The sequence below is a fragment of the Protopterus annectens genome, chromosome 1.part0 (assembly GCF_019279795.1).
Source record: "Protopterus annectens isolate FY-2018-M chromosome 1.part0, PAN1.0, whole genome shotgun sequence".
NCBI lineage: Eukaryota > Metazoa > Chordata > Ceratodontiformes > Protopteridae > Protopterus > Protopterus annectens.
In genome coordinates this window covers 1,710,128,379-1,710,150,716 of record NC_056725.1, presented here as the reverse complement: position 1 = coordinate 1,710,150,716, position 22,338 = coordinate 1,710,128,379, and the positions used below count along the sequence as shown (strand labels likewise).

Genomic DNA, 22,338 nt, shown 5'->3' with positions numbered 1-22,338 from the left:
GCATCTAGGATTCCGGTTGTTTCCATATCTAGACGACTGGCTCCTCCCTGCCACCACCAAGCATTAACTGATCGAGGCACGGGACACAACTATTCACACATGTACACAACTTGGCATCACCATAAACTATGAAAAGTCTGCCTTGTTGCCTTGTCAGTATATTTAATTTATAGACGCAGATTTAGGCACAAGGGCCATGATAGCAAAACTGCCTCATGAAAGAGCGTTAACCATTCGTTGTCAAGTTTCTGTCCCCTTGGCAAACAAGAGAATCCAGGAAAAATTTGTCCTCAAGGTCTTGGGTTCGATGGCTGCAGCAATTACTCTGGTCCCTATGGAATGCTTCCACATGAGAATTCTGCAGTGGCTCCTTTTTGCTCAATGGTCATTCCAGGATTTGCCAATGTTATATCAGATATTGATCATGGAGTCTTGCAAGAAGGACGTAGTATGGTTGCTTTACTCCCCTCTGGTATCAATGGGAGGACCGTTTCTAACCGCCCCCAACCCATAGCCACAGTGACCATGGACGCTTCTCAGATTGGGTGGGTGGGGGGGCATTATCTGGGACAGACTGTTCAAGGGGCTTGGCAAGAAAACGAGTACCACTTATGCATCAATGTCCTAGAGATGAGAGTGGTGCTTCTGGTGTTGCAAGCACTTCAAGATTCTCTACCTACAAGGGACTATAGCAATTCAGGCAGACAATATGTCGGTAGTATGGTACATCAACAAACAGGCGGAACCAGGTCTTATCCCTTGTACCGAGAGACTGTACAAGTATGGCAATGGGCGATGTCTTCCCAACACTTTCTGGTCACAACTCACATTCTGGGGAAATCCAACATGATAGTGGACAAGCTCAGCAGGGCTATTCTGATGCCTCATAAGTGGTCCCTGAAACAGGAAGTCGCAGAGCTGATTTTTTGAAAATGGGGCCAGCCATGCTGCAATCTTTTCACCACTCCCCTCAACAACAAATGCAGCTGCTACTTTGCCCTTGTCCCACCACCAGGACAGTCACCCAGGGATGTACTGGTTCATGATTGGCCCCGGGACTGCTTTATACCATCCCACCATTCCCCCTGATCCCCAAGATTCCTCAGAAAGCACAGTCATTGGGTTGCAGGTTAATCCTCATTGCTCCTTACTGTTCTTGACAGATTTGGTTCCCATTCCTCTGGCCTCATCTGCAAGGGGAGCCTTGGATACTGGACCCAGTTCCAGATCTTCTGACATATCAGTCAAGTGCTCTCCACCCTTCCGTCCATACTCTCAAGCTGACAGCTTAGTTTCTCCACTTCCAGTCTTAGCCAGGCTCCCAGATGTTTCCCCGGCAGTTCAACACATTTTGATTTCATCCCATAAACCCACTACAAGAGAACTTTATGCTAGTAAGTGGAAGAGGTTCTCTTGTTGGGCAAAAAAGAATGGCATTGATCCTTTTACTGCCCCCATTTCTAAGGTTCTGGATTTCCTTGCTGAAATATAGGAGCAGCTACTATCTGGGTCCAGCTAGCTGCCATTTCTAATTTCCGTGTAGGAGAAATGGGATCTAACATCATGTCCCAAAGGCTATGAAAAGCATTCCTAAGAGGTACTTCCCTCTTAAGAGAACCCCTCCCCCGGGATTTAAACCTAGTTTTAGAGACTCTCATTCTTCCTCCCTTTGAGCCAGCTGATTCTTGTCCTCTAAAATTTTTAACATGGAAGACCTTTTTCCTAACCACCATTACTTCAGCTAGAAGGGTTTCAGAGTTGCAGGCTCTATCTACTCATCTTCTCTACTTGATTTTTCACAAAGATAGAGTTTCTCTCAGAACCAGTCCCTCCTTCTTACCCAAGGTGTGTTCAGAGCACAGTTTAATTCAATCCATAGAGCTTCATGTATTCTTCCCCAATTATGGCAAGAAGGCAGAGTATAAGCTTCATCAGTTGGATTTTCATAGACAGTTACATTTTTATTTACACAGGACTAAGGATTTCAGAAAATCTGGCCAGTTGTTTATATCCTTTGCAGACAACAAGAAAGGTTGTCCAGTCTCTAAAGTGACCTTTTCAAAGTGGCTTTCAGACACTATCATCCATGTCTACGCCTTGCGGAACAAGGAACTTCCAGGAAAAATTAATGGGCACTCAACAAGGGCCTTGGCTACTTCTATTGCTTTTCAAGCCAGACTGCCTTTAGATTCAATCTGTGCGGCAGCTACACGGGCTAATCCCCATACCTTTATCTCTCATTACAAAGTAGATGTGGCCTCCCGGAACGGGGCATCCTTTAGTTCCAAGGTCCTAAAGAGTCTTTTCCAATGAGCCACCCATGATATAGGGGCTGGGAACGCTGTCACAACCAGCAAGAGTAAAGGTGAGATGGGACAACATAACATAAAGAAGTTATGTACTCACCATAATGTTCCATGTTTGTTGTCCTTCATCTCGCCTTCCTTCTTGCTTCCCACCCTCCTTCCCCCTCCTGGAGGATTGAGAGGAGTTTTCTTCTTTTTTGTTTGGCTACACTGGCTGAGTTCCCTTTTTGCTTACCAGTTGGTTAGACCTAGTCTTTCCTACCTTTCTGTTGCTGATGTTTACACATTCATATGCAGGTCCTTTTCTCATAAGTAAGTTTAGTAATATTTGGACCTATTTAGTCTGGTGGTTTATCACAAACAAGATCTGGGTAACTACCGCTAGGCATGTTGGGATAGGGGCTAGCCTCGAGCCAGTAAAAAGCTCTCGAGCTATAGCATACTGCTGAGTTGGAGCCGAGGACTGGCTCCGAACCTAACCAGCAAGAAAGAAGGCGAGATGGGACAACATAACATCAGAAATCAAACCCCCTCTTTAAACATCACTGACCAAACAGGTATAGCACTGCCCAAAGTTACGCATTAAAATGCAAAAAAAAAAAAAAAAAACTGCTACTATGCTTGACACACAAAAACAGAAATCAAACCCTCTGTTTAAACATCATTGACCAAACAGGTATAGCACTGCCCAAAGTTACTGTATAAAGATAAAGTACAGTTGTGTAAAATCTGACCATAACAGCAGATGTCCTTCTCTTCACTGTTGCAGTACTCTTTACTATAGGGATCTCCCATCCGGGGTGCCTGACATTCAGCCAGTATACCAAAGCCTTATGATCATGTATGTGCTGTACCTCACACACATGCTCCCTGCACAGGACATAGGTCACAGAAGTGACGTACGGATGCAGTTACCCAGAACTGAACTTCCCCAGCACAGAACAGTCTCCACAGGATAAAGGAGTCCATGTACATCCAGAAGAAGAAAATCCAGAATAGAAAAGGGAGACCCCTTAGCCAGAAGGGGATCCAAAACAAAAAACAGAACAAACATGAGGGGGGTTGGAGGGAGCAAATACTGCAACAATGAAGAGAAGGACATCTACTGTTATAAGATTTTATAAAACTGTACTATATCCTTATATATGATTGCTGCAGTATTCTTTACTAAAAGGAGGATCAACTCTGAACCCAACCAGCAAGAAGGAAGGCGAGATGAAGGACAACAAACATGGAACATTATGGTGAGTACATAACTTCTTTTCTTTGAGTGTCAAGCATAGTAGCAGTTTTTTTTTTTTTGCATTTTAATGCAAGCTGTATATCAGTAAGCCAGCTCCATACAGTACAGAACAAAGACTTGGCATTTGTAAATTACTAAATTACTAAATGAAAAGTTCAAACTGAATAAAAAAAAATAGATGCTCATTTTATAAGTGCAGTAATGTATTTGCGATTGTGCATGGTACAGATATTACATGTTCCCTGGGATAATAAGGTATTTGTTTTTGGACTTCTGCCTCACAGCTTTCCTGGGTGTGTGCAGTAGTATCTGTAACATGCATGCCTCCTCATGCTTTACTGCATACGTATAAACACATGCACAGATATTTTACATATTTATATGTGTCTGTATGCATGTATGTCTGCATGCATATAGTATGTGCATGTCTGTGCTTATATTACAGTCATTTGAAAATACATTTGTCACCACCATACATTGCTTTTATCTCCTAAATTAAAAATATATTTAATCAGGAAAAAACAGTCAGATTGAAACAAATGTAAATGTAAACAAAAATCTTTCTCTTTTTGATGGTCACTTCAACAAAAACAAAAGTACAACCTAACTAAAAATAAAAAAGTAAACCACAACCAAATATAATTCATGCCTACCTACATACACAATGTACGTACTGTGCTTTTACGTGGTAGAGAGTCTTTGCCTTCAGCACAATGCAATGTGGGGGCTGTGCCCTACACCTCCTAACTTGCATGTAAATGTATTACCTCTGTACATACATACATACATACAGATATTTCAAGCATGGGCATTAATGCCCTTCTAGCTTGCCAATATACCAAAACACGTCTTCCCATAGTAATTGTCCAGGCTATTCTTAAAAATATCTGAAGTAGTCCTTGCTTTAATGTAATTAGGTAGTCTGTTCCATGCATCAGCTACTCTGTCAGAGAACCAATTAGTACACTTCTCATTCCTATAGACTTTTTCTTAATTTCTCCAAGTCTTTTGGGTTTCTAATACCATATTGGGAATGGACCCCATTCCTAAGTCAAAGTACTGTTAATGTTCATGAAATTAGTATTATTTCAGTCTTTGTCAGCCAGAAGTACTCCAACACCCGCAGTTAGCCAGTAATGACTCCTTCTGCAGTTCATATGGGGTTAAATGTATTCGTAACATATCTAAGTACAATTGTAGATTCTTTTTTATAAGACCCATTGCTCCTACTACTGTTTGAACTATCTGGGTATCTTTCTTCCACATTGCTCTCATTTCTGCCTGCAGAGCCAGGTATTTTATGACTTTGTGTTTCTCTGTACGCAACACACTGTAGTCACTGGGTGTGGCAATTTCAATGATTCATAGGTTCATAGGTTGGTGCTAGGCTATCGGCCCTAGGGGCCTATACAAGCCTAGCCATAACAATTCCCTGGCTGTTTCTTCCCACACTATTTATTTCCCTAGACCCCTGTCTAGCAGGGCGACTGACGTGATCCCTGGGGTGAATTTCCTTTCTCCCATCCATTCATCAAGGTTCATTTTGAAGAGGGCCAAATCAATGCTACTTTTCTCTTCTTTTTCATGGACCACTGTATCCAGTTTTCTAGCATCTATCGTTTGAGCTGTTGGTGATGAGTGATTCCATATGATGTAGACTTCATCATTTTATATGATGCTTTGTGGCTCATGTTTTTCAGCCACTTCAGTACCATAATGTTTGCAAAATTCCTAGTGCAACAGTCTTGCCACATTGTTATGCCTTTCAGTTTACAGTCCTTCTGCCATTAGTATGTCACAACCAGTAATGAGGTGTGCAACTGTTTCCAGTTCTGTTTTACAAAACCTACATTTTTTCTTTCTCCCACATGTTCTATGGACTTTGTAAACCAACGTGTACGTTACCCACTGTCCTGGGCTGCCAATGTTAATCTTTCATCTCTTGGTTTGAATTTGCCTCTCCTTAACCATTCCTGTGTTCGATCCTGATCAACCTGAGGTTCTTCCAGATGTTTTCTATACTTGCAACTATATTTATGCATTTTCCATATTTCATGCCTTCTCATTTGGTTCTTCACCTTATATTCTTTCTTTTGATTTTTATCTACTTCTGGTTTGGTGTTCATTCCTGCTTGACACTGATATGCTTCTGCTAGACTAAGCAGAGAAGTCATCTTAGATTTATTCTCCTTATGTTTCAAAGCTTTCACTACGTTCGGGTCTTTTGAGGTCAGCAGATATGCCTTTTTTAGGCATCTGATATGAAAGTGCTTATTTTGTTGTTTACACTGAGTACTCGATATAACTGCTTTCCTTTGTTATAAATACAGTAAAAGTAGCAGTGAAAAATGGTGTCCATCCAGACTTCATATCTTAAAAAGTGTTTCTGCTGTACTGTATTAATAAAATGAAGCCAAGATTAAATCTTTAGCTATTCGGTATGTTATCAGATTTCCCATTACTTTTTTTGGATCAGTATAACAAAAAAGTTCTGTTTTGTGTAGGTGTACCAAGGTGTAAAAAAACATGGCTTCCTGCAGCCTCATCTCTTGGCAGAACAAGATGTGGTTATCACAACGTATGACATTTTACGTAGTGAACTTAACTACGTGGATATCCCTCACAGTAACAGTGAGGATGGGCGTCGGTTCCGGAACCAAAAGCGTTACATGGCTATTCCAAGTCCCCTGGTTGCAGTAGAATGGTGGCGAGTTTGCTTGGATGAAGCGCAAATGGTAGAGTGCACTACAGCAAAGGTAAGAATGTCTTTAAATTACAGAATTTTACACTGTACATATAATTTGGTAATTTGTTTATTTTGTGTACAGGCATAACTTGTTTTGAATGTTAAGCTTTTTTGTATAAAACCTATTGAATAGCTTATTTTACAGTCCCAGAATTTTGGTATTGTTTGCTTTTGTTTCATTTTAGTATTTTAAATTAATTTTAACTGAGTTAGACCCTGCTGAGCCAAAGTGTGATTTACAAGGGAAACACAGAAAGAAAGGCTCCGCAACAGAAGCATAGAGACAAATTCTCTTTTTCTGTTTTATTGCTAGAGTAACATATCTTCATAATTAGCATGGGTTTTTGATATGGGAGGAAGCTTGAGTACTCAAAGAAAACTCAGAGAGAGAGAGAGAGAGAGAGAGAGAGAAGGTCACATTTGGGTGGTCGGAAGTAGAAAGTCTACCTTTCATGTGGTTGCTCATGAAAACTCTACAGTCAAAATAGCATTCTTATGAGGGGGAAATGCATTCCCTTTCATCCCTGAGGTTGTTTATTCTCACATAGCATGTTTAAGTAAGCAAGGTGAGGGTGAAGACCCTTACATGGTAGTATGGGGGACACTTTCCACAGTAAATCATTAATGGTATAATCATTTAAAGAATTAATTCTCAGTAACAAACATTTGAAGTAAAATGTCTCTTCCCACTGTAACCAACATACAGTCCACCTTAAAAACCAAAATGGAACTCTGCTATAGCAAAGTTGCCAGACTTGCTGCTAATCAGCTCTTCAACTCATACCACTGTCTATCTCTAAAAACATTAAACTAGTTTGAACTACCTCACTATCTTCTCCTCTCTCTCCTCTAACCCTTGCACATTTCATGCTAAATAAACCTACTTCCTGCCCATCCATCTCATCTGTCATCACCTATTATATCCCTAACTACTCCTTCCAGAGCTCTGACCAACTACTCTTGAATATCTATAAACCCAAAAGATCTATAGGCCACAGTCTGTACAGTTGTACAGTGGCCATAGCCTGGAACAGAATTCCGTTAGACATCAGATCCATAACAAACTGTCACAATTTCAAAAATACTGCTAAAAGAAAGACTCATTAATGCCTGGCTCTCTTCCTGCCTTAACCCTGCCTAGTGTCTCCATAATCTACTTCACAAGCCTTCGTAGTCTGCCAGTAAATTTCTTCCTTTCTCCTTCCCTATTCTACTTGGATACCAGCCTCCTCCTATTTTCCTCACTTCTGCCATCTGTACTACCCTTGCTGCCATTTTGTACTATTTTGTTTATCTTCCCCTTCCCACTTACTTTAACACTGTCCCGTTAACTACTCCTATTTAAAACTCCTCATCTTCTTCTCTGTATCCCCTTTTCTCATTACTGTCCTACAAGTACTTATCCATTGCTTCATATATTTTTCTTATATACTGTACTTAATCTATTCTGCCTTTTCTATACCATCCTTTCACCTATCTGTAGCTATAAGCTGATTTGCAAGTAAATTTGTCAGTCCTCAATGCACAGTCCAGCTACTCTTGTTTTATCTTATCTTATTGTTGCTGAAACATAATTGCATTTGCTAGCTCTTCTTATATATTATACTACTACCCAGCTAATTGATGCTGAAACCTAATTGTAATTGCTAGCTTCTATTCTCTGTGTACTTATCTATTTTTTTATATATTTGGTGCTTTACTCCCTGGGCTTCTGCTGAAAATGGATTTCTGCCTGGTCGGATTTTTCCCAGTCAACAAATGTCAAGTACATATAAATAAAATAAATAAAAACTTTTAATGGAAGTAAACGTATCTAAATCTATAATCATGGATTTCACAGACATTAGAACAACTAGTAAATTATGTTAAATTGTATGAAAAAAAATCACACAAACATACCCAAGCCAATATTAAATGAAGTACAGTAAGCTACCTTTGTACAAAGGGAAATGCTTCATCGTGTAGTTATTCTAACCTACCATGTCAGTCATGCATGTCACACCAAGACACCAGACTTGTCTTCCCGTCATGTGTGAATGCAATTGACGATTTATGCTCATAACCACTAGCAGTCATGGCTGTAGTTATAACTAGCTAGGCCCCTTGGGAGGGCTAAATTTTGTCTGCCTACAATCTTTCCCTTTCTTCCAACAAAAAGTAAAAGTCAGACATAAAAATAAAAAGTAAAATATAAATAAAATAATGCATATCCCACCAATTAGTTACACAGGAACACACAAAACAACATTGGTTGGTTTGAGATGTATGGTTTATACTAAGCTTTAACTAGCTAGGCCCCTGGGAGGGCTAAGGTTTGCTTGCCTATGATTTCTCCCTTTCTTCAAACAGAAAAAAAACATTAGAGGTAGAAAAAAATACAAATCAAATAAAGCTTCTTCTATCAAACTGTTACACAGGAAAGCAGAAAATAACATGGGATGATTTGAGATAGTCTTATGTCATTAGGGCATTCTGAAATCGAGAGCTGACATCCTTATTGTAAAAATCTGTTCTAAGCTGTGCAAGAAAGATTACTCGTATAGCTTCCCTTGTTGAAATATTGTCTGCTGAATGCTGTTTCAATGTGCTTGACCATGTTCACCTACACTACAAAGTAACCACTGACTGCTTCCTCCACAGATAATGTACTGCATTGCTATTTTAACCTGAATCATATTTGTTATATAGTAGTACTTTTTAAGCTTGTTGTATAATAAACTGCACACAAGAAAGTGTTTGGGTAATTGATAACTGAATAGACAGACACGTTAGATCATAAGATATGAGATTACCAGCTCAGATTCAGATCAAAATGCTGTACAACTGACTTGATGGTTACACTGAGACAAATAATAGAGAAAAAGCTGGAGATAAGGAAATAGTCTAACTGGGCATTCCTAGACATGGAGAAGGCCTCTGATGTCCCAAGAAGTCTAATTTGGGTAGTTCTACAATGGTTTGAAGTCCGGGAAACATTGATTGAATTAGTACAGCCTGTGTACAAGGATCCAGTGATACAAATACAGTCAGTATTCAGTCTCACAGAGGGTTTCCCTGTAGGAGTGGGTATACATCAGGGTTCATTCCTTTCATATTGGTGATCATGGGGGAGGCTTGGTTGGTGTAAGGATTAAGGTCTTCACCTCCCATGCGCAAGGTACAGGGTTCAATCCTGATCTCCGGCCAATGCCAATATTCTTCCTGTGTCTCTCTAGAGTTCTTCCCACCTCTCAAAACCTTGATGGGTATTTCCAAGTCAAAACATAACTAAAATTGAATAGAGTCATGGCCAACAGCACAAACTCTCTGTGGTGCTTTTTGGGGAGAGAGCAGTGTAGACCAACCTGTTTAGGTATCATCTGTGGTGCACAGTATCATTGAGATAGGAGAACATGAATCACATTCTGTGTGCTGTGTTAGTGCTAGCCATATCATCTAGAAAAGCAAACACAGATTGCAGTCTACACACTGTGTTAGGGCTAGCCACTCACTTGTGTAAAAATGGATGTAACTGATTTGGTCACGTTGACTACTGAGACCATAAATGGGCATGAGTACTTGCTGGTGATAAGTTAGTTGAAGACCCAACATAGCATGCTAATGGTAGGAGTGGTTTATGTGCCTCTGTTGGCTACCCTTAAGCCCAGCAGTCCTGAGTTAGTAAACTACTTGCCTGCCAGAATCCAGTTGCCCAGCTTAGATTACTGGAGATAGCTGTATTGAGTGAAATCTAGACAGAAAGCCAGTGAATCTAATTAGCATGAACTAAGGATTGCTACACTCATTATAGGGTCACTAGTCGTGACAAAGGACATCCTGTGCAAAGTGGAGAGGTATTGCAACAAAGTTACTTGGTTTGGGACAGACTAGAAATGGAGTTGAGGGAGATTTTTCTGAAGATAATGAAGGCTGTCATGGGAATTAGTGCTAGATTCATGGCAGTCAGACTCCATTGTACAGATAAAGGCAGTATTCATACTCTCAGCCTGTGCCCCACAGCATGGTTGTGATGTCAAGGAACAGAATGCATTCAGGCAGCAGGTACAGGACCTACTTGATAAGGTAGGACAGCATCAGCTTGTGTTGATAATAGGGGCACAGACACAACAAGATTAAAGGACTGCATGGCTCCATATGGATGGGACAACAGGAATCAAGAGGGGAAAGCTGTAACTTCTTGCTGACCCATGTGGCCAACACATGGTTCAGCAAGAGGGAGAGTCACATGATCACTTACAAGAGTGGCCAACATCAAACTCATGTAGGTTTCTTCCTGTTAAGGAAAGGGCCTTGGGTAGAATCAGAAATTGAAAAGTTATCCACAGCTTCAGTAGTCAGTAGTGTTCAGTAGTCTGTGGGACATCAAAGACAGATGGAAGGAGTACTTCTAGTACTTTGAGTTAAGAACATTCACAGAAGCTAAACTGTCCCCCATGCATAGCGTACAGTGAAAGAGAAAGAAGAGACTATCCTTGAAGAAGTAGGAACAGTGCTAAGAAAAATGAACTCATGGAAATAAGTAGGCCGAGATGAGGTCTCAGCAGTTATGATATAGATGTTGGGAAAAATATCATTGGAGGATACCCAAACGTAGTATGGAGACAAAGGTGTATCCCAAATAATTGGAGAATAAGCATTTTAATGCCAGTGCATGAGAACAAATGGGATATTCACAGGTCTAGTAAAATCCAAGGGCAGTACAACGAACCAAAGAAAACCGGAACTTCGAGGCCAGGCAGGACTGCAGAGCCAAAACTTTTATTACAAGTCCAATAAAACAATAAAATAGCACACAAGGTGACACAATTTCACCAATAAAATCACATGATTAAGCGCTTTCACTCGGAACCACCAGGCTTCATCAGAACAAATTCTACAAATGGCTGAATGCTTTAAGTACTAACTTCAATCATTAGATTGACAGCAATTAAGAAATAACATTAAAATTTAAAAGGCACTGTACAATCCATTCTAAGGTAAAAAAAATGTTACTTTCATAGAAGGCTTCGTTCATTTAAATAATAAAATCATAAAGTCATAAGTAACTCTCACTTCTTGCCTAACTAATACACAGTCATGAATACTTGTACTAAATGTATCACTGAAAGCCAAGGTTATGTAAATACTTGGTTGTTAATCTAAGGTACTTAAAGAAACTGAACCACAGCCATTGATGTCCCCATGTGAAATCGTAAAAAAATTGTAGTAGGTAAAAATGTAAATGTCCCTTATTATGATTTAGCTGCTCTAAGTTTCAGTACACTGTTAATACTAATTTGGTCATTTAAACCCGGGGTCCTTCCTGAATCCAACCTAAGCTGCCAGAAAAGATCCCTATACTCTAACTTAGGTTCCCAGCAACCTCCCTGAGATCAATGGCCACCTGTTCCAATACGAAAAATTTAGGTTTCATGTCATTGCATAATCTGGACTGCTTGTATAATGTGTTGGATTCTTTAGCCCTAGACACATCATACATATGCTCGTATACTCTCTTCCTTAAATTCCTCTCTGTTTTTCCAACAAAGAAACTACAACAGGTCTCACATATCACCAAGTACACTTACTCCTTTTGAGTTACAATTATAAGAACCAGTAGCTCTCACCCAGTATTTCCTAGATGTTATATAAACCTCATTTTTATCCACCATGTAGCTGCACTGGTTGCAAAAACCACATCCGTGCATCCCCCGTCTCCCACCATTACTTTTTGGTCTCTTTCATGTCAGATAATTCAGTTAAATTGGTGTCGCTTCTCCTAACAAAAGTGGGTTTTTCCGAGAGAAAATTATTGGTCTCATCATTAACTCTCAAGATAGCCCAGTGATCTGAAGTAGTTAACTTCATTTTATCTGCAACCTGTGGGTATTCTGATCTGCATTGGATCCGAGCCGGCAACTTTTTTTTCTCTAGCATCTACTCCAAGCTCCGAGCTCCTCCACCTACCCATAATGCACTATCATCAACTACCTTCCACCAGATCTCATTTGCCACGCCAGTAGTGTGCATCGTGGTCTCCTTCACTCTGAGCTCAAGGATAGTAAGTTTTATTAATACTTAGTCTCTTTGTGTGTCTGAGTTGATTATTTCCCTTCCTCCCCCTTTAGTATATCGCTTGTTCATCGGTTTGTCAAAAAAAAAAGACAAATCTACAGTCAGCATGGCTGACAAGGAAAAGGACAGAGAAAGGTGCAAAGAGGATAGGGACAAGAAAAAGGACAGACCTCGCAAGATATCCCCGGACAGGGAGCTCTTTCTTAGTCCCCCTTCTAAGTCCATGAGGCCAGCTTCTCCACGGCTCCAGTCTCCTCATTTCTCACCAGAGCCATTGGAACATTCGGATCCGAGGCCTTCCTCCCTTTCATTGCGCAGACCAGCCAGATCCGAGTTGGTGGCCTCTTTGCAATCGACTCGGAGCTTATCGACTTGGACATGGACAGGATGATGCAGAGATTCATTCAGACCCAAATCCAGATGGGAGTCTTGCCAGGCCCCTCTTCCTCTGGAGGGGGACCTCCATGCCCTTTTTCTGCCCCATCTCTCCTTCCCCGATCCGTGCTTCGGCTTCGGGGCTGTTGGATCCGAGGATTTTTGGAGCTGGTAGCTCGCCGCCGATGGTTCCTCCAACCTCGACTCCGGCTGTTACCTTGAGTTCCTCGGATCAGACTAGTTCGGATCTGAGTGACTCTCAGAGCCGCAGACAGGGAGTCGGACCTAAGGAAATGGATTCTTCGGCTCTGCCCTTTTTGGATCCGACCCGTTTACTCGGATGTCAGGCTACCCTTGCTTCGGCTCCGGTCCCCGCTTTGGATCAGGGGAGGGCGTATTCCTTGCTGGGTGCCAAGGAGGTCCGCTCTCCTTAGGCCTTCGAAGTGGTGTAGAGGGTTCTCTCCCAGGGATTGAGACCCCAACCCATCCCCTCGGATTCCACCCAGACACCCCTGGATTTGGCAACGACTCCCTTCATCCTGTCTCAGGGACAGCCCGTGCCAGAGGATCCCCGTGTTATTTTCCCTGAGGAACCCCCTGTGGCTCACGAATCCTCTTCTGAGAGTCCCACTGAAGAGGGTCACTGTAAGCGCAAGTGCAAAGGAGGCACTTGGACTACCCCGAGTCCCTCACTACGGACACTGAGTTAGATGAAGGAGAAGGTTCCCCCAGGTCACCTCCCAAAGACGTCTCCTTTGGAGAAATCATGGAGATCCTCTGCCAGAGGGGAGGTTGGTCAGCCCCAAAACCTTCTGGGGATGAGTCAGTGTTCCTGGAGTCCTTTGGCACGAGCCCATCTACTTCCTGGGTGTCCCTGCCAGCAGACCTCATCACCACGCGGGTATGGAAGGAGCCTGACACCGTAGAGCCTATCCCCAAACGCCCTGACAAAATTTTATCTCCCCCTTCCGACAGACAACCTTGGTCTAAAGGAGCCCCAGTTGACGCTATGTTGGTCACAGCAGACACCAAGAAGGAACTAGCACAGGAGAGTTCCTCATTCCACTCTCCAGACAAGGAGTTCAGGTTGGTGGATAGGTTTGGGAAGCGCGTCTATTCCTCAGCGACCTTTTCAATTCATGCGCTGAACTGTTTGGCACATGTGATCCGGCTTCAACGAGACCTTGCATCGGAATTCGCTGAGTCGCCCCCAGAGTCTTTATCGCCGCAGGATAAACAGTTGTTCTCTGTGAAAATGTCTACTCTGAAGTCAGTCTCAAACACATTTATGTGGCTCCTTTCCCATGCCATGGAAGGAGCAGCTAGGGTGGCTGGGACAGGCATAGCCATGAGGCGTCATGCCTGGCTCAGGTTGTGTCAGTTCACGGACCCTTTCAAGGCGTTGTTTATTAACTCTCCCTACGATGGTTCTTCCCTTTTTGAGAAGACAGTACGTGACACACTTGTCCAGAACAAAAAGGATGGGAAGACTCTCTGCCATCGGGATCCGCTTCTCTAACCCTCAGCGGTCCTTCTCTAGGAATCAAAGAGGGCAGAAGAAGATGTGGTTCCAAAAACTCAGTTTTCCTGGGATTCTCAGGACAACTATTTCCCCAGAGGCAGAGGGGGACAGGATCGACGCCGACCCAGAGGTAGAGGGAGTCCCAGGAATTTGGGGTCTAGGGAACCTTTTTCTGATAGACCCGGTCAGCAGCCCTGAGGGGTTGCCCGGCTGTCCTACTTTGGAGGCAGTCGGGGGAAGATTGTCCTTACACCCAACGGCATGGGAGTCCATTACGACAGATCGCTGGGTGTTACAGATTATATCCAAAAGGTACACTATCCCATTTGTTGCCCCTCCAAATATTCCAAAACACCTCCTGGATGTTCCACCCACTCACAGGGAGGCCGCAGCTCTAGAAGTTTTAAAGCTGCTTCTCAAACGAGCCGTCGAACAGGTTCCCCTCCGATCAGCTCGGATCAGGCGTCTACTCAAGGTTCTTTTTAGTGCCAAAAAAGATGGGGAACCTCAGGCCCATTCTAGACTTGTCAACGTTGAATCTGTCTCTAGCCAAACAGAAATTTTGGATGGTCACCCTACAGTCCATTCCACCTTATCTCCGAGAGTGCGACTGGATGTGCTCATTAGACCTCCAGGATGCTTACTACCACATCAAGATCCACAGAAGCTCCAGGAGGTTTCTACACTTCTGGCTGGGAGCCAGTCATTTTCAGTTCATTGCCCTACCCTTCGGTCTCACCACAGCCCCCAGGGTGTTCACCAAAGTAATGGCAGTTGTAGCGGCTCACCTGAGGCTTCAGGGTATTCAGGTATTTCCTTACCTGGACAACTGGCTCGTTGTGTGCCCAACAAGCATCACCTTTGGCCTGGGATTACTTCATTCGGTTGGCAGATCTACTGGGAATTACAGTCAATGTTCATAAATCCCAATTGCAACCAGTACAAGTTCTAGACTTCATTGGAGCATGGCTAGACACCTTGCAGATGAAGGTATTCTTAACTCCAGACAGGATCTTACACCTCAGGTGCCACATAGCTCAGGTAGCGAACTTCAAGTCTCCAAAGGCGAGCGAGGTTCTCCGGGCACTGGGCTCCATGGCTGCCTCCATATCGATTCTCCCTTGTGCGCGCCTTCATATGTGGGTTCTTCAATGGACTCTGGCTGTTCAGTGGTCTTGGCTAGACTTGCCCATGGAATTTCCGATCAGGATCAGTCACGTCTGCAGGACGTCCCTACTTTGGTGGTTAAATTCACCGGAGATATTAGAAGGATGCCCCTTCGCGTCATCTCCAGTCCAAGCCACAGTGACCACGGATGCCTCCCAACTCGGGTGGGGGGGACACTGTTTGGGAAGGACAGTCCAAGGCACGTGGTCCCAGTCAGAGACCAAGTTGCACACAAATGTTCTAGAGATGAGGGCAGTGCTTTTAGCGTTGGAAGCCTTTCACACTGTCCTTCCTCTCGGATAGATTGCAATTCAGTCAGACAACATGTCAGTTGTCTGGTATATCAGCAAGCAGGGGGGAACCAGATCCTACCCCCTATGTCGCGAGGCCATCAGAGTGTGGGAATGGGCGGTCTCCACCGGTCGGTTTCTGGTAGCAACGCACATCCCGGGGCGCTGCAACATTTTAGCGGACAGATTGAGTCGGGCTATTCTGATACCGTATGAGTGGTCTCTGAAACAGTCAGTAGCGGAGGAGATCTTCCTTGCATGGGGTCAACCTTGCTGCGATCTTTTCGCATCTCCTTCCAACGCGAAGTGCAGCGAGTTATTTGCTCTGATTCCCTCACCAGAGGAAGTCCCCAGAGATGCTCTAGTCCATGCCTGGACCCCGGGCTTCTGTATGCTTATCCACCATTGCCACTCATTCCGAAGTTTCTTCAGAAAGCTTGCCAACCGCTGTGCAAAGTTATCCTCATTGTCCTGTTCTGGCCTTGTCAGGTTTGGTTCCCATTCCTTTGGTCTCATCTCTTAGCTCCTCTGTGGGTTCTGGATCCCTGCCCAGATCTAATCTCCCATCCGTTGAGTGCCCATCCACCCGACCTGGGCAGCCTCAAGCTGACAGCTTGGTTGCTCCAGTTCCGTTGATTGCCAGGACTCCCGGTCTTTCATCCCCGGTAAAATCCATTCTGGTGGCTTCTCTTAAAGATTCCACTAGGAAACTTTATCGCAGTAAATGGAAGCGTTTTTCCATTTGGGCCTCACAGAGAAAACTAGATCCCTTTACAGCCCCTGTTCCAGCAGTGTTGGATTTCTTGTTTGGCATTTTTCAGCAAGGAGCTGGCTCCACCACAGTGAAAGTACAATTGGCAGCCATTTCTAATTTTCATGTTGGTGAAGACAACATTGCCTTAGCCTCCTCTAGGCTGTGTAAGGCTTTTCTTAAAGGCACTTTTCTGTTGCGTCCTCCTGTCAAGGATTCAGTGCCCCCTTGGGACCTTACCTTTGTCCTACAGGCATTGGTGGCTCCTCTGTTCGAACCTGCAGCTTCGGTGGATTTGAAATTTTTATCCTGGAAGACAGATTTCCTAGTCGCCATTACATCTGCTAGGAGGGTTTCTGACCTTCAAGCTCTGTCTGCCATGCCTCCTTATTTGGCCTTCCATAAGGATAGGGTCTCTCTCTGTACTAATCCTTCCTTCTTACCCAAAGTGGCATCTGAAGCAAACATAAACCAGTCCATTAATCTGCCTGTTTTTTTCCCTAACTTCCAAAATAAAGGTGCATACAAACTTCATTTGTTAGATGTTCATAGACAACTTTGCTTCTATCTTCATAGAACAAAATCATTCCGCAAGACTGACCAGTTGTCTGTTTCCTTTTCCAAAGCTTTTCTGGGAAAAGCTATTTCTAAAGTTTCTTTGGCCAGATGGATCACTCTTTGCATTTCGCATGCCTACAAAGCAAAAGGTTTATCTCCTCCTGGTATTGTTAAAGCTCACTCTACCAGGTCCATGGCGACTTCTGCTGCTTTTTGGTCTAGGGTTCCTTTGGACGACATTTGTGCAGCAGTGACCTGGGCCAGTTCACATACTATTTCCCATTACAAATTAGATCTGATTTCTAGGGATAGAGCATCTTTGGCTCTGCAGTGCTCAGGAATATCCTTCCATAAGGGCCTCCCAGGATTGGAGTAGCTGAGGACTCTGTCCCACAGGTTGCAGATAAAATGAAGTTAACTACTTCAGATAAAGAAGTTATGTACTCACCATAACGTTCCATCTGAGTAGTTATACTTCATTTTTCTGCAACCTTCCCTCCCTCCGTCCCCTGGACATTGTCCTGATTTCACAGGTTTTGGTTCATTGGGTTGAGTTGCTTATGTAATTAGTTGCAGCAAACTCGATCTGAGAGAAGGTAGGAGATGGTAGTGCATTATGGGTAGGGGAGGAGCTCAGAGATTGGAGTAGATGCTAGAAAAAAAGTTGCCGGCTCAGATCCAATACGGATCCAAATACCCACAGGTTGCAGAAAAATGAAGTATAACTACTCAGATGGAACGTTATGGTGAGTACAGAACTTCTTTTTTCCTCACTGTGTCCTCTACCTTGGTGGAAGTAGTAGAGAAAGGATGTATAAATGCCCCTTCATGACTGTTATTGACCTTGTTCACCTGACCTCCTGTAGTTCTGCCAGTATCCAGAACAGGGTAATACAAGGTGTCACAGTCTGTAATCACGTCCTTAGCTAGTGTGTTAATAAGTGCTATGGGGTACCCCATCTCCAAAAACAACAATGTAAGAAATTCTACCTTGTCAACGAACACATTCCTGTCACTGGTCATTCTTGATGCCCTAATAAGTTGTCCTTTAATAATCCCTTTCTTTTAAGTTCATAGGTAGGTACTAGGCTATTGGCCCTAGGGCCTATATAAGCCTAGCCAAACTGTACCCTGGCTTTTGCCACCCAAGAAAATTATTTTCCTGTGCCCCTGTGAAGCAGAGCCACAGAAGTGATCCCTGGGGGGAATTTCCTATCTCCCATCCAATCATCAAGGTTTTTCTTGAAAAGTGCTAATGAGGACCTTTGCTTGATATAGATAGGTAGTTTGTTCCAGAGTATGCAAAAAGAACCAAAAGTGAAACGCTGATCCCCTGTGTCTTGACACGCTAATAGATACAAGGCAAGGAAGCGAAAAGTAAAAAAAGCTAATTTTTATTTTCCAAGGTTAAGCGCTTTCACTCGCTCAAATTGCGAGCTTCATCAGAACTCCATATTAAATCCATTAACACAACTCAGATTTAAATAACTTCTTTGGCGCCAGAATTGCGCGATTTAAAGTGGTATAATCAATATACAACTTCCTATGTATAAATTGTTAACTTAAAACGTTCAATCTGACTATTAAATGCATGATCTTTTGCCTTAAAAATGTCATACAAAATCACAATTCATAAAATTCAATTAAGTAAAATCATAAAAATAATATAAATGACTTGAATTCATACACCTAGGTAATTATTGACTTGTAACTGTCTGTCAAAAAATGTATGTATTATATGTAATTAAAAAAATTACTTAGTAATATCTTTAGAGGTCAGATTATACGAGCCATTAGAATGACCTCTACTTATACAAAGATGTTGGAAGAGGTGTCACATATTGCCACTTTATTTAGTGAAAGGGGTTATGACACTAAAATGATGACACGTATTTCCGCAAGCACTGTCAAAGAATGGGGTAAGAAATACACTTTTTTATTAGGTCACAACTATTATAATAGAAATAGCAATAATGTAATTCAGATTAGTCAGAGACAAAACCTACCAAATGTGGACTTTGGAAGAGCATGCATTTTAGAATTTGGTCCATATACTGGTAAGATCAAAAAGATTATGACCAGTAGTTGGAATATTATTCAGGCGGATCAGGATCTGGTCAAAATATTGGGCTCTCAGCCAGTATTCGTTAACAAGATGGGGCGTAATATTAAGAACTTATTGGAACGACACACCATCTCCAAACAAATAATTAACAAACACACTACAAAGTGCGGTAGATGTAAACAATGTCACGTCATATTGGAGGAAGGAAATATAACATTAGACAATTTAAACAAGACTAATATTAAGTTCAAACAAGGTAACTGTAATACAAGACGGGTGATATATCTGGCCAAATGTGCAGCGCGTTCTGGATTCTGTATTGGCAAAACAGAACGGAAATTTAATAAGCGCATATATGCACATTTATATAGCATTAGGACTAAAGACGTCAATAACGCACTTTACAGACATATTAAAAAATATGGAGATGGACATAATTTTAAATTTGGTATCATTGACAGCATTACTATGGATCTTAGAGGGGGAGATCTCAAAGGACTATTGTCCTATAAAGAAACCTGGTGGCAACTATTTACTGATGCCTCAAATGCACCAGGATTAAATGACTTTATAAGCATTAAATCAATGCTATAAGGTATAAAAGTATTGTTTTTAATTACATATAATACATACATCTTTGACAGACAGTTACAAGTCAGTAATTACCTAGGTGTATGAATTCAAGTCATTTATATTATTTTAATGATTTTACTTAATTGAATTTTATGAATTGTTGTGATTTTGTATGACATTTTTAAGGCAAAAGATTATGTATTTAATAGTCAGATTGAACGTTTTAAGTTAACAATTTTATACATAGGAAGTTGTATATTGAGTATACTACTTTAAATCACGCAATTCTGGCACCAAAGTAGTTATTTAAATCTGAGTTGTGTTAATGGATTTAACATGGAGTTCTGATGAAGCTCGCAATTTGAGCGAGTGAAAGCGCTTAACCTTGGACAATAAAAATTAGCTTTTTTTACTTTTCGCTTCCTTGCCTTGTATCTATCAGCGTGTCAAGACACAGGGGATCAGCGTTTCACTTTTGGTCCTGTTTGCATATTTCAAATGCTGAGAAAGGTATTTTTCCGTTCAGTTGTTCCAGAGTATGGGAAGTTTCTGGGACAGGAATCTATCCCTCCAGCATGTTCTGTTTATTGTGGTGACAAGGTTTAGGTCCCTAGAGCGTGTAGCTCGGAGGTATTGGGATTTCTTTAAGTGGAGCATGTCCAACAGCTCTGGGTTTGACATAGCTGTGTATGTTAGGCAGAGATCGCCTCTGAGTAGTAAGGATGCCCGCTGTCATAGTGCAAATATGAGTTGGAAAAAGTACTCTTCCTAAACAATTTTGAATGAAAACACTGACTGGTGTGATCTTTGTATAATGTGACATCTAAATCTATCTTTGATTGGGACAGGGTGTAAGTAAATTTTAAAAATTCAGAAGAGTTGTTAATATAACAGAAAAACTCATGTAAAGATTCCTCTGAACCTTCCCAAAAAAGACAGATGTCATCGAGGTAATGGGTATAAAAATAAATATATTTGTTCCAATCAGCCTCAAATATATGCTTTTTCTCCCAAAAGTATAAGACACAATTGGCGTAAAGGGAGGCACAGGCATCTCCTATGGCAAACTCCTTTGCTTGCTTATAAAATTCTCCATTGAAATACACAAAATTGTTCTTTAATATAGCGTCCATAAATTTCAGGATCAAATTTGCCATGTTACCTTTCAAATACCCCACTTCCGCTAATACTTTGCCAAACCAGTCCAAACCTATGTCACGTGGAATACTGAGGAATAGTTCCACCACATCAGTAGTAACCAGCAGGACTTTGCTGTTAAATTTGTCCCTGGTGATGCTTTTAAGAAAATCCCATGAATTCTTAGTGATGTGTGTCAATGAATATAAAATATTCACAGGTCTATATTAGTTCCTCAGAATATGTATTCATCGAGTACGTATACATTGACAGCTAAACAGCAAAATTCATTGCAGCGAAGCACAGAATTTTTTCCAGGGTTAGGAACCCTGGGCATTCACCACAACTTTGCCCTTTTTTTCCATCATAGTGCAATCTTGGATTTGGTATACATACAGTGGATATAAAAAGTTTACACACCCCTGTTAAATGCCAGGTTTTTGTGATATAAAAAGATGAGACCACAATAAATCATTTCAAAACTTTTCCCAACTTTAATGTGACCTATAACCTGTACAATTCAATTGAAAAACAAAGAAATCTGTTAGGGAAAACGTATAAAAAATAAAGAACGTGCAATATGCTGGTTGCATAAGTGTGCACACCCTTACTTCCCAAGTTCCCAACTTTAATGTGAACTAAAAACCTGTACAATTCAATTGAAAAACAAAGAAATTTGTTAGGGGAAACGTATGTTGTTGTATCTTTCGGCTTTTTCCGTTAGGGGTCGCCACAGCGGAACTCGGTCCGCTAATGATTAGCAGTAGATTTTTACATGCCAAGTTGCCAGCTCTGACACACAACCTTCAACGAAGGTACGCCCATTCACGCATGTCTCCACACAGAAGACGCTCTAGCTGAGAATCGAACAGGACAGCGTCTTATTGTGAAGCAACAACGCTACCGCAGCACCACCACCGCGGATTAGGGGAAACGTATAAAAAATAAAAAACATGCAATATGCTGGTTGCATAAGTGTGCACACCCTTAAACTAATACTTTGTTGTGTGTGCACACACGTAAACTAATACTTTGTTGAGGCACCTTTTGATTTAATTAGAGCATACAGCAGGAAAGAAGGGCTGTGGGGACTGATCCTAGACCTGTCTGTCCGATACCGGAACACTACAAGGCATGATTGGGTTTCCCTGCAGAACCCAACACAATCACCAAAATTAACATCATTATGGATCCTGCAAGGGAGACCGTGTAGTCCATATCATCTATAGAAATGTGTCACTAAATAGGCTCAACCATTTACTGATTGTTGACTTGAGTACTGAACGAAACCCAGCACCGTGTGCGTGTGTGTGTATTTGGTCATTTGCACATTTGGGTACTAGTTTCTAGCAGTCTGAGTGCCAAAAAGGACATTGTTTAAAATCCTAACTGATGTCTGTACATAAGGCACAGACTTTCAAAGTCTGCATACAGAACTGAAATGAACCATACATCAGTAAAAGTGCAGCATTTCTGAAAAAAAAAACAGATTGCTAAAATGCATTGTTTTACCTTTTTTCCTCCTCTACATGAGCATTGTTTTATAATTAA

At 41.9% G+C, this 22,338-nt stretch overlaps 1 protein-coding gene across 1 annotated transcript in view; it reads left to right on the top strand.

Annotated features, from left to right (window-relative positions):
* Positions 1-22,338, top strand: part of SHPRH (SNF2 histone linker PHD RING helicase) — a 1,609,144-nt gene that overhangs the window by 426,944 nt on the left and 1,159,862 nt on the right. The window contains exon 10 of the mRNA XM_044068807.1: positions 6,054-6,305. Coding sequence (XP_043924742.1) covers positions 6,054-6,305 — 252 coding nt within the window. The remainder of the gene's footprint in view (positions 1-6,053; positions 6,306-22,338) is intronic.